The sequence below is a fragment of the Oncorhynchus gorbuscha genome, linkage group LG19, assembly GCF_021184085.1.
Source record: "Oncorhynchus gorbuscha isolate QuinsamMale2020 ecotype Even-year linkage group LG19, OgorEven_v1.0, whole genome shotgun sequence".
NCBI classification, from domain to species: Eukaryota; Metazoa; Chordata; class Actinopteri; order Salmoniformes; family Salmonidae; genus Oncorhynchus; species Oncorhynchus gorbuscha.
Genome location: NC_060191.1, coordinates 57898639 through 57918324, shown reverse-complemented (window position 1 = coordinate 57918324; position 19686 = coordinate 57898639). Strand labels below are relative to the sequence as shown.

Sequence of the window (19686 nt, the reverse complement as noted above, 5' to 3'; positions counted from 1 at the left end):
AGCAACCCAGAACATAACCTGGGTTCACCGCAGGAGTTGACATTTACTCCTACGGGCGCTCTTCTCTCTGGGTAAAGCCTATTGTGCCTGCCGTCATTTTCCCCTCGTGTGGCTTATGACTTTAATATCTTTTTTTTGTCTTTGATGGAGAGAAGCATTGGGGAGAGGAGTGGTTTGCAGTGTAAGTGCTCTCTTTTTTCCCTCTCTGTTTCTCCCTCTCCGTCCCTCCCTCCCACTCTCTGCCTGCTCTCAGTAAGGCTGATTATAGTGGTTTAGTCAGATCAACTCAAACAGGCTCTCACGGCCTCACAAGCTTTTAAAGGAAGAAGGGAAAAGACAGTGACAGGCCTAAGAAACACACAACAGTCAAATAAAGCTATTTGACTAAAACAATGGTGATTATAAGTAGAGCGGGATGGTATCAACAAGCTGTGAGAATGCCTCCTCTGTGAAGAGGGTGGGCCTGTCTGCTGTTGACAAGGATGAAGAAAACACCATCTCAGGCTGTCAAAAAAATAGGCCAATTGGGTCCTTTGGCCGACGATGGCTTTTTGCCTTCTTAAAACCCTCACTGCCTGTCTTAAAATGCAACCTTAACCGCTGTTGCATCTTGTAGGTAGTTATTACTCTATTCCTCTTAGCAGGTAACTAATTATACTGAACAGTGTATTTTCCAGAGGAAGGCCAAGGTGAATGAGTGGGTAACAGTGTATTTTCCAGAGGAAGGCCAAGGTGAATGAGTGGGTAACAGTGTATTTTCCAGAGGAAAGCCAAGGTGAATGAGTGGGTAACAGTGTATTTTCCAGAGGAAAGCCAAGGTGAATGAGTGAGTAACAGTGTATTTTCCAGAGGAAGGCCAAGGTGAATGAGTGGGTAACAGTGTATTTTCCAGAGGAAAGCCAAGGTGAATGAGTGGGTAACAGTGTATTTTCCAGAGGAAGGCCAAGGTGAATGAGTGGGTAACAGTGTATTTTCCAGAGGAAAGCCAAGGTGAATGAGTGGGTAACAGTGTATTTTCCAGAGGAAGGCCAAGGTGAATGAGTGGGTAACAGTGTATTTTCCAGAGGAAAGCCAAGGTGAATGAGTGGGTAACAGTGTATTTTCCAGAGGAAGGCCAAGGTGAATGAGTGGGTAACAGTGTATTTTCCAGAGGAAAGCCAAGGTGAATGAGTGGGTAACAGTGTATTTTCCAGAGGAAGGCCAAGGTGAATGAGTGGGTAACAGTGTATTTTCCAGAAGAAAGCCAAGGTGAATGAGTGGGTAACAGTGTATTTTCCAGAGGAAAGCCAAGGTGAATGAGTGGGTAACAGTGTATTTTCCAGAGGAAAGCCAAGGTGAATGAGTGGGTAACAGTGTATTTTCCAGAGGAAAGCCAAGGTGAATGAGTGGGTAACAGTGTATTTTCCAGAGGAAAGCCAAGGTGAATGAGTAGGTAACAGTGTATTTTCCAGAGGAAAGCCAAGGTGAATGAGTGGGTAACAGTGTATTTTCCAGAGGAAAGCCAAGGTGAATGAGTAGGTAACAGTGTATTTTCCAGAGGAAAGCCAAGGTGAATGAGTGGGTAACAGTGTATTTTCCAGAGGAAGGCCAAGGTGAATGAGTGGGTAACAGTGTATTTTCCAGAGGAAGGCCAAGGCGAATGAGTGAGTAACAGTGTATTTTCCAGAGGAAAGCCAAGGTGAATGAGTGGGTAACAGTGTATTTTCCAGAGGAAGGCCAAGGCGAATGAGTGGGTAACAGTGTATTTTCCAGAGGAAAGCCAAGGTGAATGAGTGGGTAACAGTGTATTTTCCAGAGGAAGGCCAAGGTGAATGAGTGGGTAACAGTGTATTTTCCAGTGGAAGGCCAAGGTGAATGAGTGAGTAACAGTGTATTTTCCAGAGAAAGGCCAAGGTGAATGAGTGGGTAACAGTGTATTTTCCAGAGGAAGGCCAAGGTGAATGAGTGAGTAACAGTGTATTTTCCAGAGGAAAGCCAAGGTGAATGAGTGGGTAACAGTGTGAAGACGTGTATAGGATGGGTGGAGGGGAGAGACTGGGAAGAGGGCTATAAATTCTTACGCATCAACATCTGGGAGAGGCCAGGACCCTGTTCTATGTGTGGTGAGATTATAGAGCAGAGCTTTGCTGCTCTGCCTTCCTCCTGAAGCAAAGCATTATGTCTAGGACCTAAAGACCAGCAGCATCTATAACACCCTCACTCTGTGTCGGAGCACCAGGAACACGTTAACACGGGGGGTGCTGAGTCAGCACCATGGAAGGGCTACCATCATCTTCTGAGAAACTACAGCCTACACATTAGAAAATAAGATAGATATCAGAAAACAGGCCTTAGAAGATTACGATATTGTGTAATGTATACATGAATGTCCAACAGAAATGTGTCTTCTTTAACCAAACCCATTCTTTGTAACAGGAATGATTGATAATGGGAGACCATACCATGGAGCTATTAGACAGGTGTACTGATGTGACAGTACAACATATAAACACAGAGGGTGCTTTAAAACAGAACGTAAGCTCCTCCTGTTAGGCCTATTGGAGATAGAAAGCCTGCCACTCTTTCCCTCCAACTGTCTCCCTCTTTCCCCCTCGCTCTTCTCGCTCTCCCTTCTCCTCCCTCTCTCCCCATCTCTCACACACGCTCTCTCTCACTCCCTCTCTCCCCATCTCTCACACATGCTCTCTCTCTCTCTCTCTCCCCATCTCTCACACACGCTCTCTCTCTCGCCCGCTCTCTCTGTGCCAGTAATCCCTCACTGCTCAATAAAAATGGCCTCTAAATTTAGCATCAGATTTATCATGCTGTAGGAAAAGCTGGAGCAAACGAGAGGCAGGGAGAGAGAGAAAGACACAGAGAGAGACAGAGAGACCGAGACAGAGAGATCGAGAGACAGAGAGATTAGGTTGCCAGACAAAAAGGATATATTCTGTGCTGCAGTGAATGAGCAGCAGAGAAAAGAGGAGCAGAGGAGAGCAGCCTCCACAGTCACCCAGTCAGATAAGTGCTGTGGTGTTGGTGAGGCTCCAACACAGCACAGCTCAGCAGCCGGCTGAAGGACAATCGGCAGGCAAGGACGCCGACGCGGCAGGTCAGCCAGCCCTTGTTATTTGGGCTGCTCTCCCTCTCACTCTCTGTGGCATACACAAACAGGATTGATTAGTCATGCCTTCCACAAAATATCCAGTGCCTCAGACAGAGACAGACGGACAGGAACCGGGCACAGTGGCGTTAAAGGAGTCTGACTCCCTTGTTACTGACAACTGACTGGCTAGTGTCCGATTGCTAGCATGAACTGCCATAAGCAATGTCTAAGCTCACAGTCATAATAGCTGGCTACAGGCAGACTTTAATTCCATGTCCCAATTTATAATGGATATTTAAAATTCAGAAGCAGTTCAAGGTTGCCTTGCTCCAGTGTCATACAAAAATTGAATGGCAACACACTTTTTTATAAGCTTGTATAAATAAATATATACACATTCTAATTCCCGAAACCCCTTTAAAAAGTGGATCGCTGTTCATTGACTCTTAAAATTCCTAGTAGAAGATGCCACTAAAAGTCTAGTCCGCTCACCTGTCTTACACACACACAGCGCTATACTGCATAGCCTTATGACGAAATAGCACCAGTATCAAAGAGAAGGGACTGGCATGCCGTCTCCTAGCGCCTACACGGTATCATTCTCTCCCCGCTCCGACAACAGCATCGCTCTCTCTCTCTCTCTCTGGCAGACATCACCGTGGTAAAGGAGAGGTTGCTCCAAACCCAGTTTGTCACTGTTTAATAACCTGTCTCAGTCCACAGGGGGTTTGAAATATGTCTGACAGCACTGCACCGTGAGAAGTCAAGTTCAGAGTAAAGAATTGCACCAATTTTCCATCCATATACACTATTTGACCAAAAGTATGTAGACACCTGCTCGTCGAACATCTCACTCCAAAATCACAGGCATTAATGTGGAGTTGGTCCCATCATTACTGCTATAACATCCTCCACTCTTCTGGGAAGGCTTTCCACTAGATGTTGGAACATTGCTGCAGGGACTTACTTCCATTTAGCTACAAGAGCATTAGTGAGGTCGGGCACTGATGTTGGGCGATTAGGCCTGGCTCGCAGTCGGCGTTTCAATTCATCCATGGAGTTGAGGTCAGGGCTCTGTGCAGGCCAGTCAAGATCTTCCATTCGAATCTTGACAAACCATTTCTGCATGGACCTCACTTTGTGCACAGGGGCATTGCCATGCTGAAACAAGAAAGGGCCTTCCCTAAACTGTTGCTACAAAGTTGGAACCACAGAATTGTCTAAAATGTCATTGTATGCTGTAACAAAGATGTCCCTTAACTGGAACTAAGGGGCCGAACCATGAAAAACAGCCCCAGATCATTTTTCTCCTCCATCAAACTTTAAAGGTTTGGCACTCTGCATTTGGGCAGGTAGCTTTCTTCAGACTGCCAGAAGGTGAAGCGAGATTCATCACTCCAGAGAGCGCATTTCCACTGCTCCAGAGTCAAATGGCGGTGAGCTTTACACTGCTCCAGACGATGATTGCCATTGAGGATGGTGATCATAGGCTAGTGTGCAGCTGCTCTGCCATGGAAACCCATCTCGTGAAGCTCCCGACAAACAGCTCTCTCCACGTTGCTTCCAGGGGCAGTTTGTAATTTTTATACACCTGTCAGCAACAGGTGTGGATGAAATAGCCAAATCCACTAATTTGAAGGAGTGTCCACATACTTTTGTATATATAGTGTATTGTGCGGAAACACAGAAAGTGATGCTATATAGATGGGGTTGTGCCTGGGTGGGAGGAGTGTGTAAAAGGAGGGGTGGGAGGAGTGCAGTTAGAACAATGGATTAAAGGAAGCAAATCAATGGTGACTGGTACAATACTATCAGTGCATACTAAATAGACAGAGGGAAAAAAATATCTGTCAAAACAATGTCTTCTGTCCTTTTCAATCAACTCCATGCTTTTACAGCCTCATGTGCAGCTCAACAAGAGGACAATCAGAGAAAGGCTTGTCATGAGATACATGTTTACATTGCTCTGTTTGAAGATGAAGAGGTGAAGGAGGAAGGACAGGGGTAGAGTGAAAGGGAAGGAGTCCTTCCTGCCTCCTTCATCCAGAGACTAGAGAATGTCTAGTAGAGGTAGAGTGCAGGGCTATGGAAGCAGCCATGTTGACTGTTGAGAACCAGGGACTTTTGTTTGACCCGGCATGGTTCTCTCTCTTCTGGCGTGCTCCTCATTAACGTCACTCAGGATCAGTTTGGGGAAGGCCAACCCCAGCAGCCTCCACTCCCGGGTCCTGACCCTCTCCTGTCCTGCTGCCTGCCTGTTCTGTTCCACACGAACACACTGACTGACTCCCCAACAAACCCCCTCCAGCCGCCAGCAGGGTAGGGATACATTCAGCAGGCCTCTGTGACGCATGCCTAGGCAGTGAGCTGAGAGCAGAGGGAGGCAGGGCTTGACCAACTGTGGCCAGTCATGTCATTTCAGACCCGGAGTGAGAGACACAGTGGTTCAGCCTAGAGCTTTCAGTCCAAGACTATTTAGTTTCAGAAAAACATATTGGCAATTACACAGTAAAGGAGTGATGCTAAGACTCAGGTTTTCACTTTAAAATGTACGTCAAACAAAAACCAATGATTGCAAAGTGAAACTATGCTGAACAGAAATATAAATGCCCCACGTAACGTGTTGGTCCCATGTTTCAGGAGCTGAAATAAAAGATCCCAGAAATATTCCACAGGGACAAAAAACTTATTTTTCTCAAGTTTTGTAAACAAATGTGTTTACATCCCTGTTAGTGAGCATTTATCCTTTGCCAAGATAATCCATATACCTGACAGGTGTGGCATATCAAGATTATGATTAAACAGCATGATCATTACACAGGTGCACCTTGTGCTGGGGACAATAAAAGGCCACTCTAAAATGTGAAGTTCTGTCACACAACACAATGCCTCCAGTTTTGAGGGAGCGTGCAATTGGCATACTGACTGCAGGAATGTCCACCAGAGATGTTGCCAGATAATTACATTTGAATTTATCTACCATAAGCCGCCTCCAATGTTGTTTTAGAGAATTTGGCAGTTTGTCCAACCGGCCTCACAACCGCAGACCGTGTGTAACCACGCCAGCACAGGACCTCCACATCCGGCTTCTTCACCTGCAGGATCGTCTGACACCAGCCAACCGGACAGCTGATGAAACTGAGTTCGAACAAAAAAGGATTTCTGCACAAACTGTCAATTACCATCTCAGGGAAGCTCATTTTTGTGCTCATCATACTCAAGTCTTGAGCTAGCTGCAGTTCGGCATTGTAACTGACTTCAGTGGGCAAATACTCACCTTCAATGGCCACTGGCATGCTGGAGACGTGTGCTCTTCACAGATGAGTCCAGGTTTCAACTGTACTGGGCCGATAGCGTATATGGTGGCGGTGGGGTTATGGTGTGGGCAAGCATAAGCTACAGACAAACAATTGTATTTTATCGATGGCCATTTGAATGCACAGAGATACCTTGAGATTGAGGCATTCATCCATCACCTCATGTTTCAGCATGATAATACATGGCCCCATGTCGCAAGGATCTGTACACAATTCCTGGAAGCTGAAAATGTCCCAGTTCTTCCTTGGCCTGCATATTCAGACATGTCACCCATTGAGCATGTTTGGGATGCTCTGGATCGACATGTACGACAGCGTTTTCCAGTTCCAGCCAATATCCTGCAACTTTGCACAGCCATTGAAGAGGAGTGGGACAACATTTCACAGGCCACAATCAACAGCCCGATCAACTCTATCTGAAGGAGATGTGTTGCGCTGCATGAGGCATATGGTGGTCACAGATGTCTCAAGTTGTGACCCACAGATGCATATCTGTATTCCCAGATGTGAAATCCTTATATGAAGACCTAATGAATTTATTTAATTTGACTGATTTCCTTATATGAACTGTAATTCGGTAAAATCTTTGAAATTGTTGTATGTTGCATTTATATTTTTCTTTTAAATTGTTGCATGTTTGCATGTTGCTTTTATATTATATTTTTTCACTTCTTCCTTTAAAAGGACTATTTTCAACAATTTCCACAGAACTTTTTCAAAAAACACATCTACTTGAAGAACAGTGGAGACAAAGTGTGTGCTTTTTGTGTTTCTGTTTTGTGCCGTCATTCGGTTACCAAACTTTTCATCTGCACTGTTCTTTAAGTAAATGTGTTTTCATAAAATGTTCTGTGTAAATTATTAAAAGTAGTCCTTGTGCATAGAGTTGTATGGTTTGTTTAACTTTTAAATCAAAAGGTTTTTGTTTGAAATATATTTTAGGGTGAAAAATAGAGTCTCAGCTTCACTTTGTCTGGAATTTCCTATATAGTACAGGGCCTAGTCAGAATTACTGACCACTGATGATGACACCACATCAAAAATAAGAAATAAGTCCCTACTACAGTTGGTGTTGCTTGTACATTGTAGATAGCAGTTTTCTTAGTCCAAAACAACTCCTTGTTGTGATGTCATCAAAGGTAGAATGCAGGCTCATTTCTTTGTATTATCCTACCTTTCATTTCAGAGCATCAAACATCTATAGGTAATATAATAATATAGGTCTATGCAACGTATACGCCAAGACCCTCAAAGAATCAGAGTGGTGTCAGGTTTAACCAAAGCCTTCTTGTCCAATTCAATTACTCCAACAGCAGAAAAGTAGAGCACCTGCTGCAAATATCAGAGAACTGAGGGGGAAAAAAGGAGAGGAACTACTTTGCCAGGTCGTCAACAGAAAAAACATGGACTGCTAGAACTGCAGCAGGAGGGGGAGAGAGGCACACACAGAGAAAGGAAGGGAGAGCAGATTGAATGGGACTAAGCAGTGGTTTGCTGGGTTCTTAATTGGTGTCGGAGTGCTGGGCCACACAGGAGATTGAGAACTAGGCTCTTGGACCGGTGCCCCTCTCCTGGTGAGGGCCAAGCGTCCACTGTGAGGAGGGAGAGACGGAGAGTTCAGCACTTCACACATCCTCACCTTTGGACTTCATTAAAAACTTGGCCAGGAGTTCTCACACTCTGCATCACACTCACCCTCCACCAACCCCCCCACGGCCAGAGTTAACGGCTCAGCTACTTCTCAGTACACACCGCTCTCACACCAGGGCACCAGAAGAAAAGGGAAAATTACATGTAAAAGTACAACTGTGGACTCAATTCCTACCTACCACCAACCCCCTACCCTTACTTCACCCTCCACCCCACACACACACACACTTCCAGTAGTCACACAGGGGGTTGTTGTAGAGGCCTGGGTTGGATGTGGGATGCTGTGCAGAGAGAACAGCACCCACTGAGGTATTGTTTTGACAGTTCTCATGGCAGTAAATGCCAAAGCCTCTGCACTCAGGGAGGGTGCGTGTTAGTGGGGGGAACTCAAGGAGCCCATTATGCTGTGCAGTGTGTGCTCAACATTTTTATTTCTTCCCCTCTCTCCCTCTCCCAGAGAATGGTCTCTCACGAGCCCACCGAGCGTTGGAGTTGGAAAACCATTCATAGTTTACTTTCTTTAAAAAAAAAATAACAGCCATTTATTGGCCAAATCGGAGTGTTGAACATTTTGTGGAGGATCTTCTCTCTGGTGGTTTGGTCACAGGCCCAGCATATGATTATTATTATTTTCAACCTACAAAATATGAACAGAGATTATAGAGACATCTACAGGTTCTCAAAACCAATGGATGTCAGGCTCTGAAAGTGGTAGAGAGAACATTTTATTCGATGACCGGGGAGAGAACAAGAACAGGCATTTACAATCATGAATCATGACACACTTCAAGTGTTCAAACAATGGCATACAGTGTCTGCAGAAAGTACTCACATTCATTGACATTTTGTTACAAAGTGGGATTAAAATGTATTTAGTTGTACTTTTTTTGTCAACAATCTACTCAAAATACTAATGTAAAATACAACACTAATATATGCACTACCTGTCAAAAGTTTGGACTTACCTTCTCATTCAAGGGTTTTTCTTTATTTGTATTATTTTCTACATTGAAATATAATAGAAGACATCGCTGGAGCATGCTTTTGTGGCACATTCGATAGCGCGCTGGACTTCGGGCTAGAAGGTTGAGGGTTCGAGACCTGCTCCCTGCTGTTTCATTACAACATATTTGAGGTTCTTCAAAGTAGCCACCCTTTGTCTTGGTGAATCTGCAGGTAGCTAACCAACCAGGTTCGATGTTAGCTAGGTCATACACTTAACGTTAGCCAGCTTGCCAGATAAACAATGAACCATAATCACAACTCATGATGTTTACAACCCTGCATGAATCTGCAGGTAGCTAACCAAACAGGTTTATGTTAGCTAGCTAACATTAGGGTATAGCTACCTAAGCAAATAGCTCAAAGATACGAAGAATAAGGTCATACATATAACGTTAGCCATGCGCACCACGATTCTTTCCGCCTGCCTCATACTCTCTCCCACTCATGCTGGCTCACATGGGGGCGTATTTATTAAGCCGATTCAGTTGTAAAACGTTTCTTAAATGGAAGCAAGCGAAATGAAAGGGGGCGGGAACTACCTATATTTCTCCAATGGAAACTAGTTTTAGTTGCAAAATGTTTTGCAACTGTTTGGACTAATGATTACACCCCTGCTCCTTCTCTTTGCTAATGGTGCGAGTGTTTGTTCAGTCTGTTGCGTGTGGAATATCCTAGCCTTTTCACTGACGATAGGCCATGTTTTACTGAAGTTGCGAGACATTTGCAAGCCAAGAAATGGCAAGATACAGCATTCCATTGAGAGATACTGCTTTTGATTGCCGATAGATGGGCCTAGTTCTGTCCGCCTGGTGACCGACCTGCTTATACTGTGCCCCTCTCTCTCTGTCCCTCAATAGCTCACTATGAAATTTGCGAGTGTTTAGCTGTGTTTGAATACTCATACTAACCGCACTCATCATACTATTTGTGACATGAATTGAGTATGCTTATTGGTCATAGTATTGTAACAACCCAGGGTTTATAAGCACGGCACAGTCGATAGCGCGCTGGACTTCGGGTTAGAAGGTTGACGGTTCAAGACCTGCTCCCTGCTGTTTCATTAGGTGTCAGAAGCAGTGTTGCCAACTAATTTTCAAGGTAAGTTGCTAGAGGCAGGTTGATTTGTTGTGATGTCATTGCGTGATACCGTAAAACTGCGTTATTACATACACAGTAACCAATTGACTGGCCAGCTTGGCAAAAAATATGATTTAACATTTGTTCAGGTACAGACTCCCACTCTGTTCTGTTCTTCTGGCTGTACAATTTTGATTGAGACATGTTGATTGACGTTGTAAGTTTGTTCAAGATCAAACTTTCATGACCAACTATATTAATTGGGTTTGGCTTTTCGAAGCCGTACTACTGCTGCTGTAGTCAGCCAACAACGATTACCAATTTGCTGAAATTGCTGCTGGCCTGCTGCTGCCTGTGCAGGAACTGAACTTTTGCAGCCAGGCATGTGTGTTGTGACTGAGAGTGTGCGACAGAGATCGTTTTTGTGTCCTTTAGAGGGAAAATGCGTGCATTTTAGCGTTCGAGTCACTTTTCAAAAGTTTCAAATACATTTTTAAAAAGTAGCTAAACGTGTTGCTAGGTTCTATTTGAAAAAAAAGTTGCCAGGGTAGTCTGAAAAATTGGCATCACTAGTCAGAAGTGAATCGGACATTGCATCCACGACAGTGCGTGTGCTTGGTCGATGAGCGCGTCCCTGTGAGATTTAGAGTTGCAAGCCAGCGCGAGGAAGCGCTCTTTGAAAAGAGGGAGTAGTGGGTTTATACGCGCGGATATCGCGCTGGACTTCGGGCTAGAAGGTCGAGGGTTCGAAACCTGCTCCCGGCTGTTTCATTACAATATGGATATAGTTAGTATGCCAAAAGTTCCCAGATATCGTATAAATTCCACAAAATACTAAGTATACATGCAGCGGATACCTTTTCCGAACTTTTAGGACCCGCAATGCAATTCTTCAACGTTTTCTGATTTTAAGGTGTTGGAAAATATGCAGCATAAGTCCGCCGAGAGCAGATGCAAATTCATTGCTTTACATAATGACAAATACTAACAAAATGTTACGCAATGTAATAAAATACTTCTCAAATAAGTTTAGTTACACGTCATGTTTGCTGACAATTTGTTGGCTAAGCTATCCTTACGAACCGCAAAGCATTACAGCAGTACGTACCGGTAAGTTAGCTAGTTACCTAACGTTAGTTGGCTACAACTACATCGTACTTGCCAGGCAGTATATTAACTATCTAACTACTCAAGGTTTGACTTGACTATAATTTGCCACAACACTTTTCAATCAGGTGTGGGGCAGCGCCACAGCACTTTTGATTTCGTTTAATAAAATATATTGACGCAAAGCGTTAAAACGAGGGAGAAAGATGCTGTTAGACCGATTTGTCAACTCGCGCACAATTTATCCGTCCTTCACATCAGAGTGCTGCTGGCAGGCTGTTTGCGTGTCTAGACTAATCACATTCACGGAAATCGCAGGGCTCAAGGCGCGCTCTACACTTTCCTCCGATATTCATTTAGCAAGCGTGATAACACATCACTGCCGATAGACAAGCAAAACTCTTCCATAAATATAGCAGCCTATACAGCTAAACACTAAGGATCTGACATGCTGGATTACATGTAAACGAGACCATTTTTCAGTCTGACCTACTATGCGCCTTGTCCCTCTGGCCAGGGTAAACGATGCGGGGACATTGTGTATTTATAGCCCATTTGTTTGGGAGAAAATATGAATGGGATCAAATTTGGTTTATATTCAAATTTAGGCTGACAAGGCTACCTATACTTTTAAAATCCACTGGAATTAACCAGTAAACACAATAACTGAGACTAAGTACACTGTTTCTTAGTTGTTCAGTTGCATAGGGCAGGACTACAAGATGTAAACCTGCATAAAGCAAGCTCAGCCCTGTGAGTTTTATTGTCAAATTATGCTTTCTCTGTGTCTGTGTATAGGAAACTCCTCAAGTCCTATAAAATATAATTCATATGCATAAGGTTGCTGCAGTACAACAGGGTTTTCATCCTCCCCAAAGACTGGAGTTTTTCCTTTATATTTTTTTTAAACCATGTGACCTTATTATAAAAATTCTGATCCCATCATAGCACATATTCAGCCATCTTACAACAGATGAATCACGTCATACTGTATAAGGTCCGGAGTTGTACCCTTAGCGGCCCAGTCAGAGCCTGTACGTGAACCAGATCAAACATCTCTGGAGAGACCTGAAAATAGCTGTGCAGCAGCGCTCCCCATCCAACCAGACAGAGCTTGAGAGGATCTGCAGAGAAGAATGGGAGAAACTCCCCAAATACAGGTGTGACAAGCTTGTAGCATCATACCCAAGAAGACTCAAGGCAGTAATCACTGCCAAAGGTGCTTCAACAAAGTACTGAGTTAAGGGTCTGAATTTCATTCGATTTTTTTTATACATTTGGAGAAAAAAAAACTAAAAACCTGATTTTTGCTTTGTCATTATGGGGTATTGTGTGTAGATTGATGAGGTGAATTTTTTTTTAAATACATTTTATAAAAAGGCTGTAACCTAACAAAATGTGGAAAAAGTCAAGGGGTCTGAATACTTTCCAAAGGCACTATATGTCTGTTAGGTAATAATCCCCCAAACTCAGCTTTACTTTTCCATGTAGTTAAACCTGACACCCTAGCTAGCCACAGTACACAACATACGCCTGCTACTTTCAGTTATATTCAACACACTCCAAAATATGGGGAAAGTAAGTCACAAATACAATGCCATAATTTCACATGATTGTATGCGATGGCATACATTTATTTGCATAAAGCTTATTATTGGGTGGTTCGCTTAACAGAAAACACCTAGCGGCTGTGTTGTGTTCTGACTTCTGCTGAGAACTGCAGTCTAATTTAATGCCTGTTCATCTCGGAGCCCCAGGCCCTGAGCCAGCCTGCCTGTGCTGCCTTGGACCAGAGTGACTGGACTGGCATGTGTGCGGTCAAGGGAGTGAGTGCGTAATTTCTCCTCCAGTGATTGTCCACTCAGGGAAAGTTTTTCATTTCAATTAGCTGGACAAGTGTGCTGTGGACACCTGCCACCCTTGAAGCTATTCCCGTATTGCAGAGTTAGCCTGCCGGCCAGCCAGAGGCAGTCCATCCCTACCCAGCCTTAAAGGCCTGAGGTGGATGTTTCTTGCGCTGTCCCACACACACTGTACACACTCGAATCTGGGACAGAATGAGCATGCAGCCGACAGCATGATCTGAGGTAAGCGCTGACTGAGAAATCCAACACGGGCATTGAAAACCCTGAGCCAGTGTTACTGACCAACAGAAAACAAAACTAATTTGGCTCTAAACGACGACGATAACCTGAGGGCATGAACATTATTGTACAACATTTTACATGCACCAAAACCCCCTGCAATGCTGATTTAACTGCCCTTCAATCCTATAGCTCTATGTTCTTTGACAGTCACATTCTCTCTCCACTCAGGTTTAAAACAAATACAGCCTTTTTCTCTGCTAATGAGCCTGCTCTCAAGGGTCAAAAGACAACTCAAGGTGTGATTTCACCTTCAAGTTCATTTACAGTGTTATTGGTCTTTAGAAACAAACACCTACATAGGCCTGCACAGTGCATGCATCTTTCTTTATTGTTAAAAATGTCCTTGAATCAAATTCATGTTTATTAAAAAATGATTGCATAATTTTTATCAAGGGTTCTTTTTTGCACACAGAGCAGAAAATATCAAAGCACCATACAAATCTGTGGAAGAGAGTAGCATTCGTTGGAATATCAAAACAGTCTGCACTTGAACTAAGTACTGTACAGTCAGACTGGACTCCTGTCAGTATCATCACTATTACTGGACACCATTAGACTTGACATGAAGAGGTGCATTAAAAAAATTAACATGTTGTATTGTCACATACACAGGATAGGTGCAGTGAAATGTGTGGTTTTCTAGGGTCAGTCATAGTAGTATGCCACCCCTGGAGCAAATTAAGGTTAAGTGCCTTGCTCAAGGGCACAGACAGATTTTTCACCTTCGGCTCAGATTTTCAAACAAGTAACCTGGCCCAACGCTTTAACTGCTAGGCTACCTGCCGCTGGAAACAAGGGGAGAAGAGAGACTGTATCAAGAAACAAGCACATTCTCTAGATGTTTCTCAATTTCATACTGTAGTCATACCCAGCCTTAAGAGAACATGTGCCTCGGCTTGGAAAGCTTTACCTTCGTCAATTCTCATTTTGAAACCTGATCTTGGTAACAGAGTAACAATGGCTCTTTTTATGTCTCCAAAAAAATAAAATTCCCCAATCAATCTCAGCGTCTTCAGGGAAAAAAAACATTGTGTGAACAACTACAATGTGATACTCTCTCATTCGATCAAATGCAGCGAAGCCTTTAGAGCAGTCACCCAGGGAAATTCTACCTCACTACGGTTTCTAGACAACATGCTGATGTAAACAAGTACGGTGGTGGTGCAGCTATGGGATAAATCAGACAGCCAGTCATCTACCTGTAGCAAGCTCCAGACCAGCCTGCCTCACAGTGACACTTATATACCAAAACTAAAATCAGCAGCTCTAGCTGCTGTTTCATGACCAGACCCTCACAAAAGCTCCACAGAGTACTCTCTTCACTGCAGGTCAGCAATTCACCCAGTGTTATAGAAACCAACCAACAAACCATAAACAAAAAGACCTCTCCACAAGAAGTTAAAAACAAAATGTGCATGTTGTCTTACCTTGGGTTGAGCACGTCTAGGGAAGGCAACTTTAGGATCGATCTGGTAAATATAAAGAAGAGAGAGGATTAGATATCAATAATCAAACTTGTCAATCACTTAAACAACTAATGACAGGGACTTGGATGTGTGGATTTAAAGCATTCCTCATGGTTCACACATAACGGCATGCATCACACAAACAATATTAGGATTACCCTCAAAACTGACAGTACAGAGACACTACACAAGGGCTATTCAAATCAGGCCTCGAGGTCCGCAAGTCCCCTTCAGGACTGCTGGTTTCCATCCATTCCCTCTGATCAAGGACTGATTCAGACCTGGGACTTCTTTAGTTAATCAATGACATGAATCAACCAATGAACTACCAGGGAGAAAAGAGAACCAGCTGTACTGGGGAACCATAGGGCTCAAGCACCCTACACGAGTAAACTATTATCAGTGTGAGATTTCACACAGATTAATCAAGTCATATTAAAGCTGGCTGATTTAAATCAAAAGCACCATTTTAATTTCCCTTTGCCTCATCAAAAAGTCCAGGTCCGTCAATTCACACAATCTTGCATTACTCCATAGAAGCATAGCTGATTAATAACTCAATAGCCCTTCACACATGGTTTAGTCAACATATATTGACCAAGTAAAATGAATAACTAGCATTAATGCCCAGGTTGCTATTTAAGCACGATGTGAAAAATGTAGCAGCAAAAAAGCACCATAGAATTATACATTTTTATTGATGGCACATAGACCACTTAATGCCATAATTGTGCAGTAATTAAGTCTAAATCAAAAGTCCATTCAATATGTATTGAATGAGAGGGTTTTAATTAATGCTATTCAAAGCCACTAAATGTTTCCCTCCTGGAAAACAGCATTTTAATTTCAAAACACATAACGCTGTCCTGAGTCATCTAGTCTTTTAGCTTATATTATGGATTTCAAATACATGGGTCATACAAGGCTGCTTGGCTGCATGCTTTTATGGAGAACAGCTAGATATAATTATTTCCTGATTCCATCCAAGGGGTTATTATGGCAGCCAATGTGAATGGGCGCATTTGGGATTGAATACAATGAGACCTGAAAACAAAAGGTATTGTATTATTAATTGTTGCATCAGTTTACTGCACAAGTCATTTATGTTTTCACTATTTATTAAACTAAATTTAAACTAAAATGTGTGTGATATCAAGTCAGGTGTTAGAACTAACCACAGGACTTCCTCAAGAACAACTTGTGCAAATCAACTGAGAAACATGAATTTGCCTATTAATGTTCCCCTCTGACACATTTCTAAAAGGTGAAATCCTGCACAAGAACACATCCTGGTAAATGGGACAGTCAGTGCATTAAAACATCCAGGACACATTTTCCATTTGTCACAGTAAGGTTGAATACAACACCAACATTCACTCTTCCTGTGAACAAAGGATTTCTCCTTTCACATTTTCATCTTTAAGGCCACATAGCTAAAGGGGGAAAAGACCATTAGTGGAATATTGTGCATAAAGTAGGTTGAGAGCTTGTCAATTGCTTTTAAAAAAAGAACAGAAGGAAATGTAACAGAGAGAGCTGTCAGTGTGTGACGGACAAAAATAGACGCTGTTAGAAAGTGACTGTCTGAATTCAGCCGTCTGAATGCATTAGCGGAGTGTGGAATGTTTTAGCCAGAAAAGTGTTTAGTCTACAAGAGATTGTTTTCACAAATGACATCAGCAGAAATCCTATCGTCGACAGACACTGAGCATTATTCAACCCCAAGTCTTTATTTCCATGTTGTAAAGGATTACATAAAGCATGATGCATGTCAAGTACATGCAGTATGTACATGCAGTACGTGCCGCAGCCTTGGCGTATCCAATCGAGGGAAATACATGTGCCACAATGTAAAAAAGGCATCTCAAAATTGAAATAATGCTAACTGCTCGTGTACCTGTGAAGTAACTCTGTACTAAAACTAGTAACAAGTTAACGTTGTACAATTAATTAGGGTTTAAGGGCATTTTGCAAGGATATGCTATTCTAATAGGGATTCTTGTAGACCGAATGTTAGAGGAATATATACTGATTGTATCCTGATGAAAGGACAAAACACAGTAGCATTGAATTCCCCATGCAGACAAACCAAACCATGTCTTTGTTGCACAGACTTGAATTTTCCAGCCCAGCCTCACCTGGCAGTGTGTTTTATTTTTACTTCCACACTGAGGTAGGAATAATACTGGGAAAATGATGATGATGCCCTTTTAGTGTAAGAGCTGTTTGAAAAGACCGCCTCAAATTTCCACCTGTTTTGGTCAGGAGTTTTGGCATCACCAGGCAGTAAATGACTTAATAGACCAATAAGCGTTCCAAGCCTCTGTCAACAACAGCACATTTTCAGTTTCCCCCTCCCAATCAGACCACTCCTAAACAGCCCTAGCAAAATTATTGCTTTAAAAATGGCTATTTGCTAAGAAGCTATTTGTTTATTTTTGACACATTTTTATTTGAAATAATCACAGTAAGGTACTTCATTTTTACTCAGAATTGATATCGAGATAAAAACAGCTGCATTGGACCTTTAAGGTGAGATGTGACTCTCCATTTCACACTGCACTTCAGCACTTTAATGTAGAACACCTCCCAAGGCACAGAGGCGAGTTGGCAGCTCAATGTTGCCTCTATTACATTATACCAAACAAGCAGTATATCCTCTAAAGACTCTACTCTTGGTCCCTTAATGCATGGATAATGTCATTAGCTGTTTTCAAATAAGCCTATGTAGACGCAGGTCCAGAAAGGAGAGGGGAGAGATTGCATCAAAGCACACTTTAAGGTACACATTGAGAGTTAGGGAGTGTGTGTGAGAGAGTTAGGGAGTGTGTGTGTGTGTCTACTTCCTTTGCTGGGCTGAAACTAGAGGTGTACTAATTCATCTCAACATTACATTCAAATCTGCAATCATAAAAATCCCTGTATTATAAACAATTCATTAAGCTACAAAATACATAGAAGTGCGCATTTAAAATAATATCAGTGTAGTTTTCCAGAAGTGACATGTGGAAAGTTACAGGCATTTACTTTTCCATCTTCAGCGATCTGTTTCATAAACCTAAAACCTAAACCCAATGTCAGAGCAGTTCGTGTGAGTCCTTGAGGACAATACAGGCTGCTTGTATTCACTCCACCGCTCCTGAAGAACAAGCCCTTTGAGCACTCACTCACACAGCTAAGTTAGGGCATACACTACAACAACCACATACAGAACATGAGTACGATGTGACTTTACAATGAAGCAGGATTTTTGGTCTCACATTACCATACATCTTTACATGGTAGTTACATAGGCAGTTAGTGTAGCTACACAGTATTACTTAACTTAAAACTACTGTAATGTTAGTGTCATGCACAATTTCATAGATTTTATTAACTCACAAATTGAGTTAAGTGATATGAAAAGTGGAGAAGTTATTTTGCAAACACATTTAAGTTTGTTTGCAAATGTACCGTTAATGCATGTAAAAAAAAGTCTGTGTATTCTCATTTCAATCCAATGGCATTACAATGCAATGTATATTAACCAACAGAGTAGCACAATAATCAGCAAGAACAAGAAAACTGACCCATATGGAAAATGAAACACTAAATGCAGGGTGAATCATCACAATACCATTTTTTTGCAGTCAATGCATTACTCTGACTAACTCACCTTCATGAAACTTAATTCGAGTGTCAGTTTTAAGCTATCCAATATCAGAGAAGGCTGGTGGGAGGACCTATAGCATGGGCTCATTGTAATGGTTTAATGGACATGTAGTTGCCATATGTTTGATACCGTTAAATGTATTCCATTCCAGCCATGATAATGAGGCAGTCCTCCTATAGCACCTCCACCAGCATCCTTTGATCCAGCCATACATTCAGAAAAACAACATAATGCAACAATAAATGTACCAATATTTTATGCCTTTCTCTGGGGATAACAGTTAGTCTTGGGTTTGTTATTTAAAATGGGTCAGGTTGTGGGAATGTGTGCACTTTAGCAGACACAGAGGGAAGCGGATACTATGCAGACACAGAGGGAAGCGGATACTATGCAGACACAGAGGGAAGCGGATACTATGCAGACACAGAGGGAAGCGGATACTATGCAGACACAGAGGAAGCGGATACTATGCAGACACAGAGGAAGCGGATACTATGCAGACACAGAGGGAAGCGGATACTATGCAGACACAGAGGGAAGCGGATACTATGCAGACACAGAGGGAAGCGGATACTATGCAGACACAGAGGGAAGCGGATACTATGCAGACACAGAGGGAAGCGGATACTATGCAGACACAGAGGGAAGCGGATACTATGCAGACACAGAGGGAAGCGGATACTATGCAGACACAGAGGAAGCGGATACTATGCAGACACAGAGGAAGCGGATACTATGCAGACACAGAGGAAGCGGATACTATGCAGACACAGAGGAAGCGGATACTATGCAGACACAGAGGAAGCGGATACTATGCAGACACAGCGGATACTATGCAGACACAGAGGAAGCGGATACTATGCAGACACAGAGGAAGCGGATACTATGCAGACACAGAGGAAGCGGATACTATGCAGACACAGAGGAAGCGGATACTATGCAGACACAGAGGAAGCGGATACTATGCAGACACAGAGGAAGCGGATACTATGCAGACACAGAGGAAGCGGATACTATGCAGACACAGAGGAAGCGGATACTATGCAGACACAGAGGAAGCGGATACTATGCAGACACAGAGGAAGCGGATACTATGCAGACACAGAGGAAGCGGATACTATGCAGACACAGAGGAAGCGGATACTATGCAGACACAGAGGAAGCGGATACTATGCAGACA

The 19686-nt window shown here is 42.9% G+C and overlaps 1 protein-coding gene across 13 annotated transcripts in view; it reads right to left on the bottom strand.

Annotated features, from left to right (window-relative positions):
* LOC124005825 (RNA-binding protein Musashi homolog 2-like) overlaps window positions 1-19686 on the bottom strand; it is a 385933-nt gene that overhangs the window by 363643 nt on the left and 2604 nt on the right. For all 13 annotated transcript variants that reach the window (XM_046315408.1, XM_046315404.1, XM_046315406.1 and 10 more), the window contains exon 5: window positions 14816-14857. In XM_046315408.1, the coding sequence (XP_046171364.1) occupies window positions 14816-14857 (42 nt within the window). The remainder of the gene's footprint in view (window positions 1-14815; window positions 14858-19686) is intronic.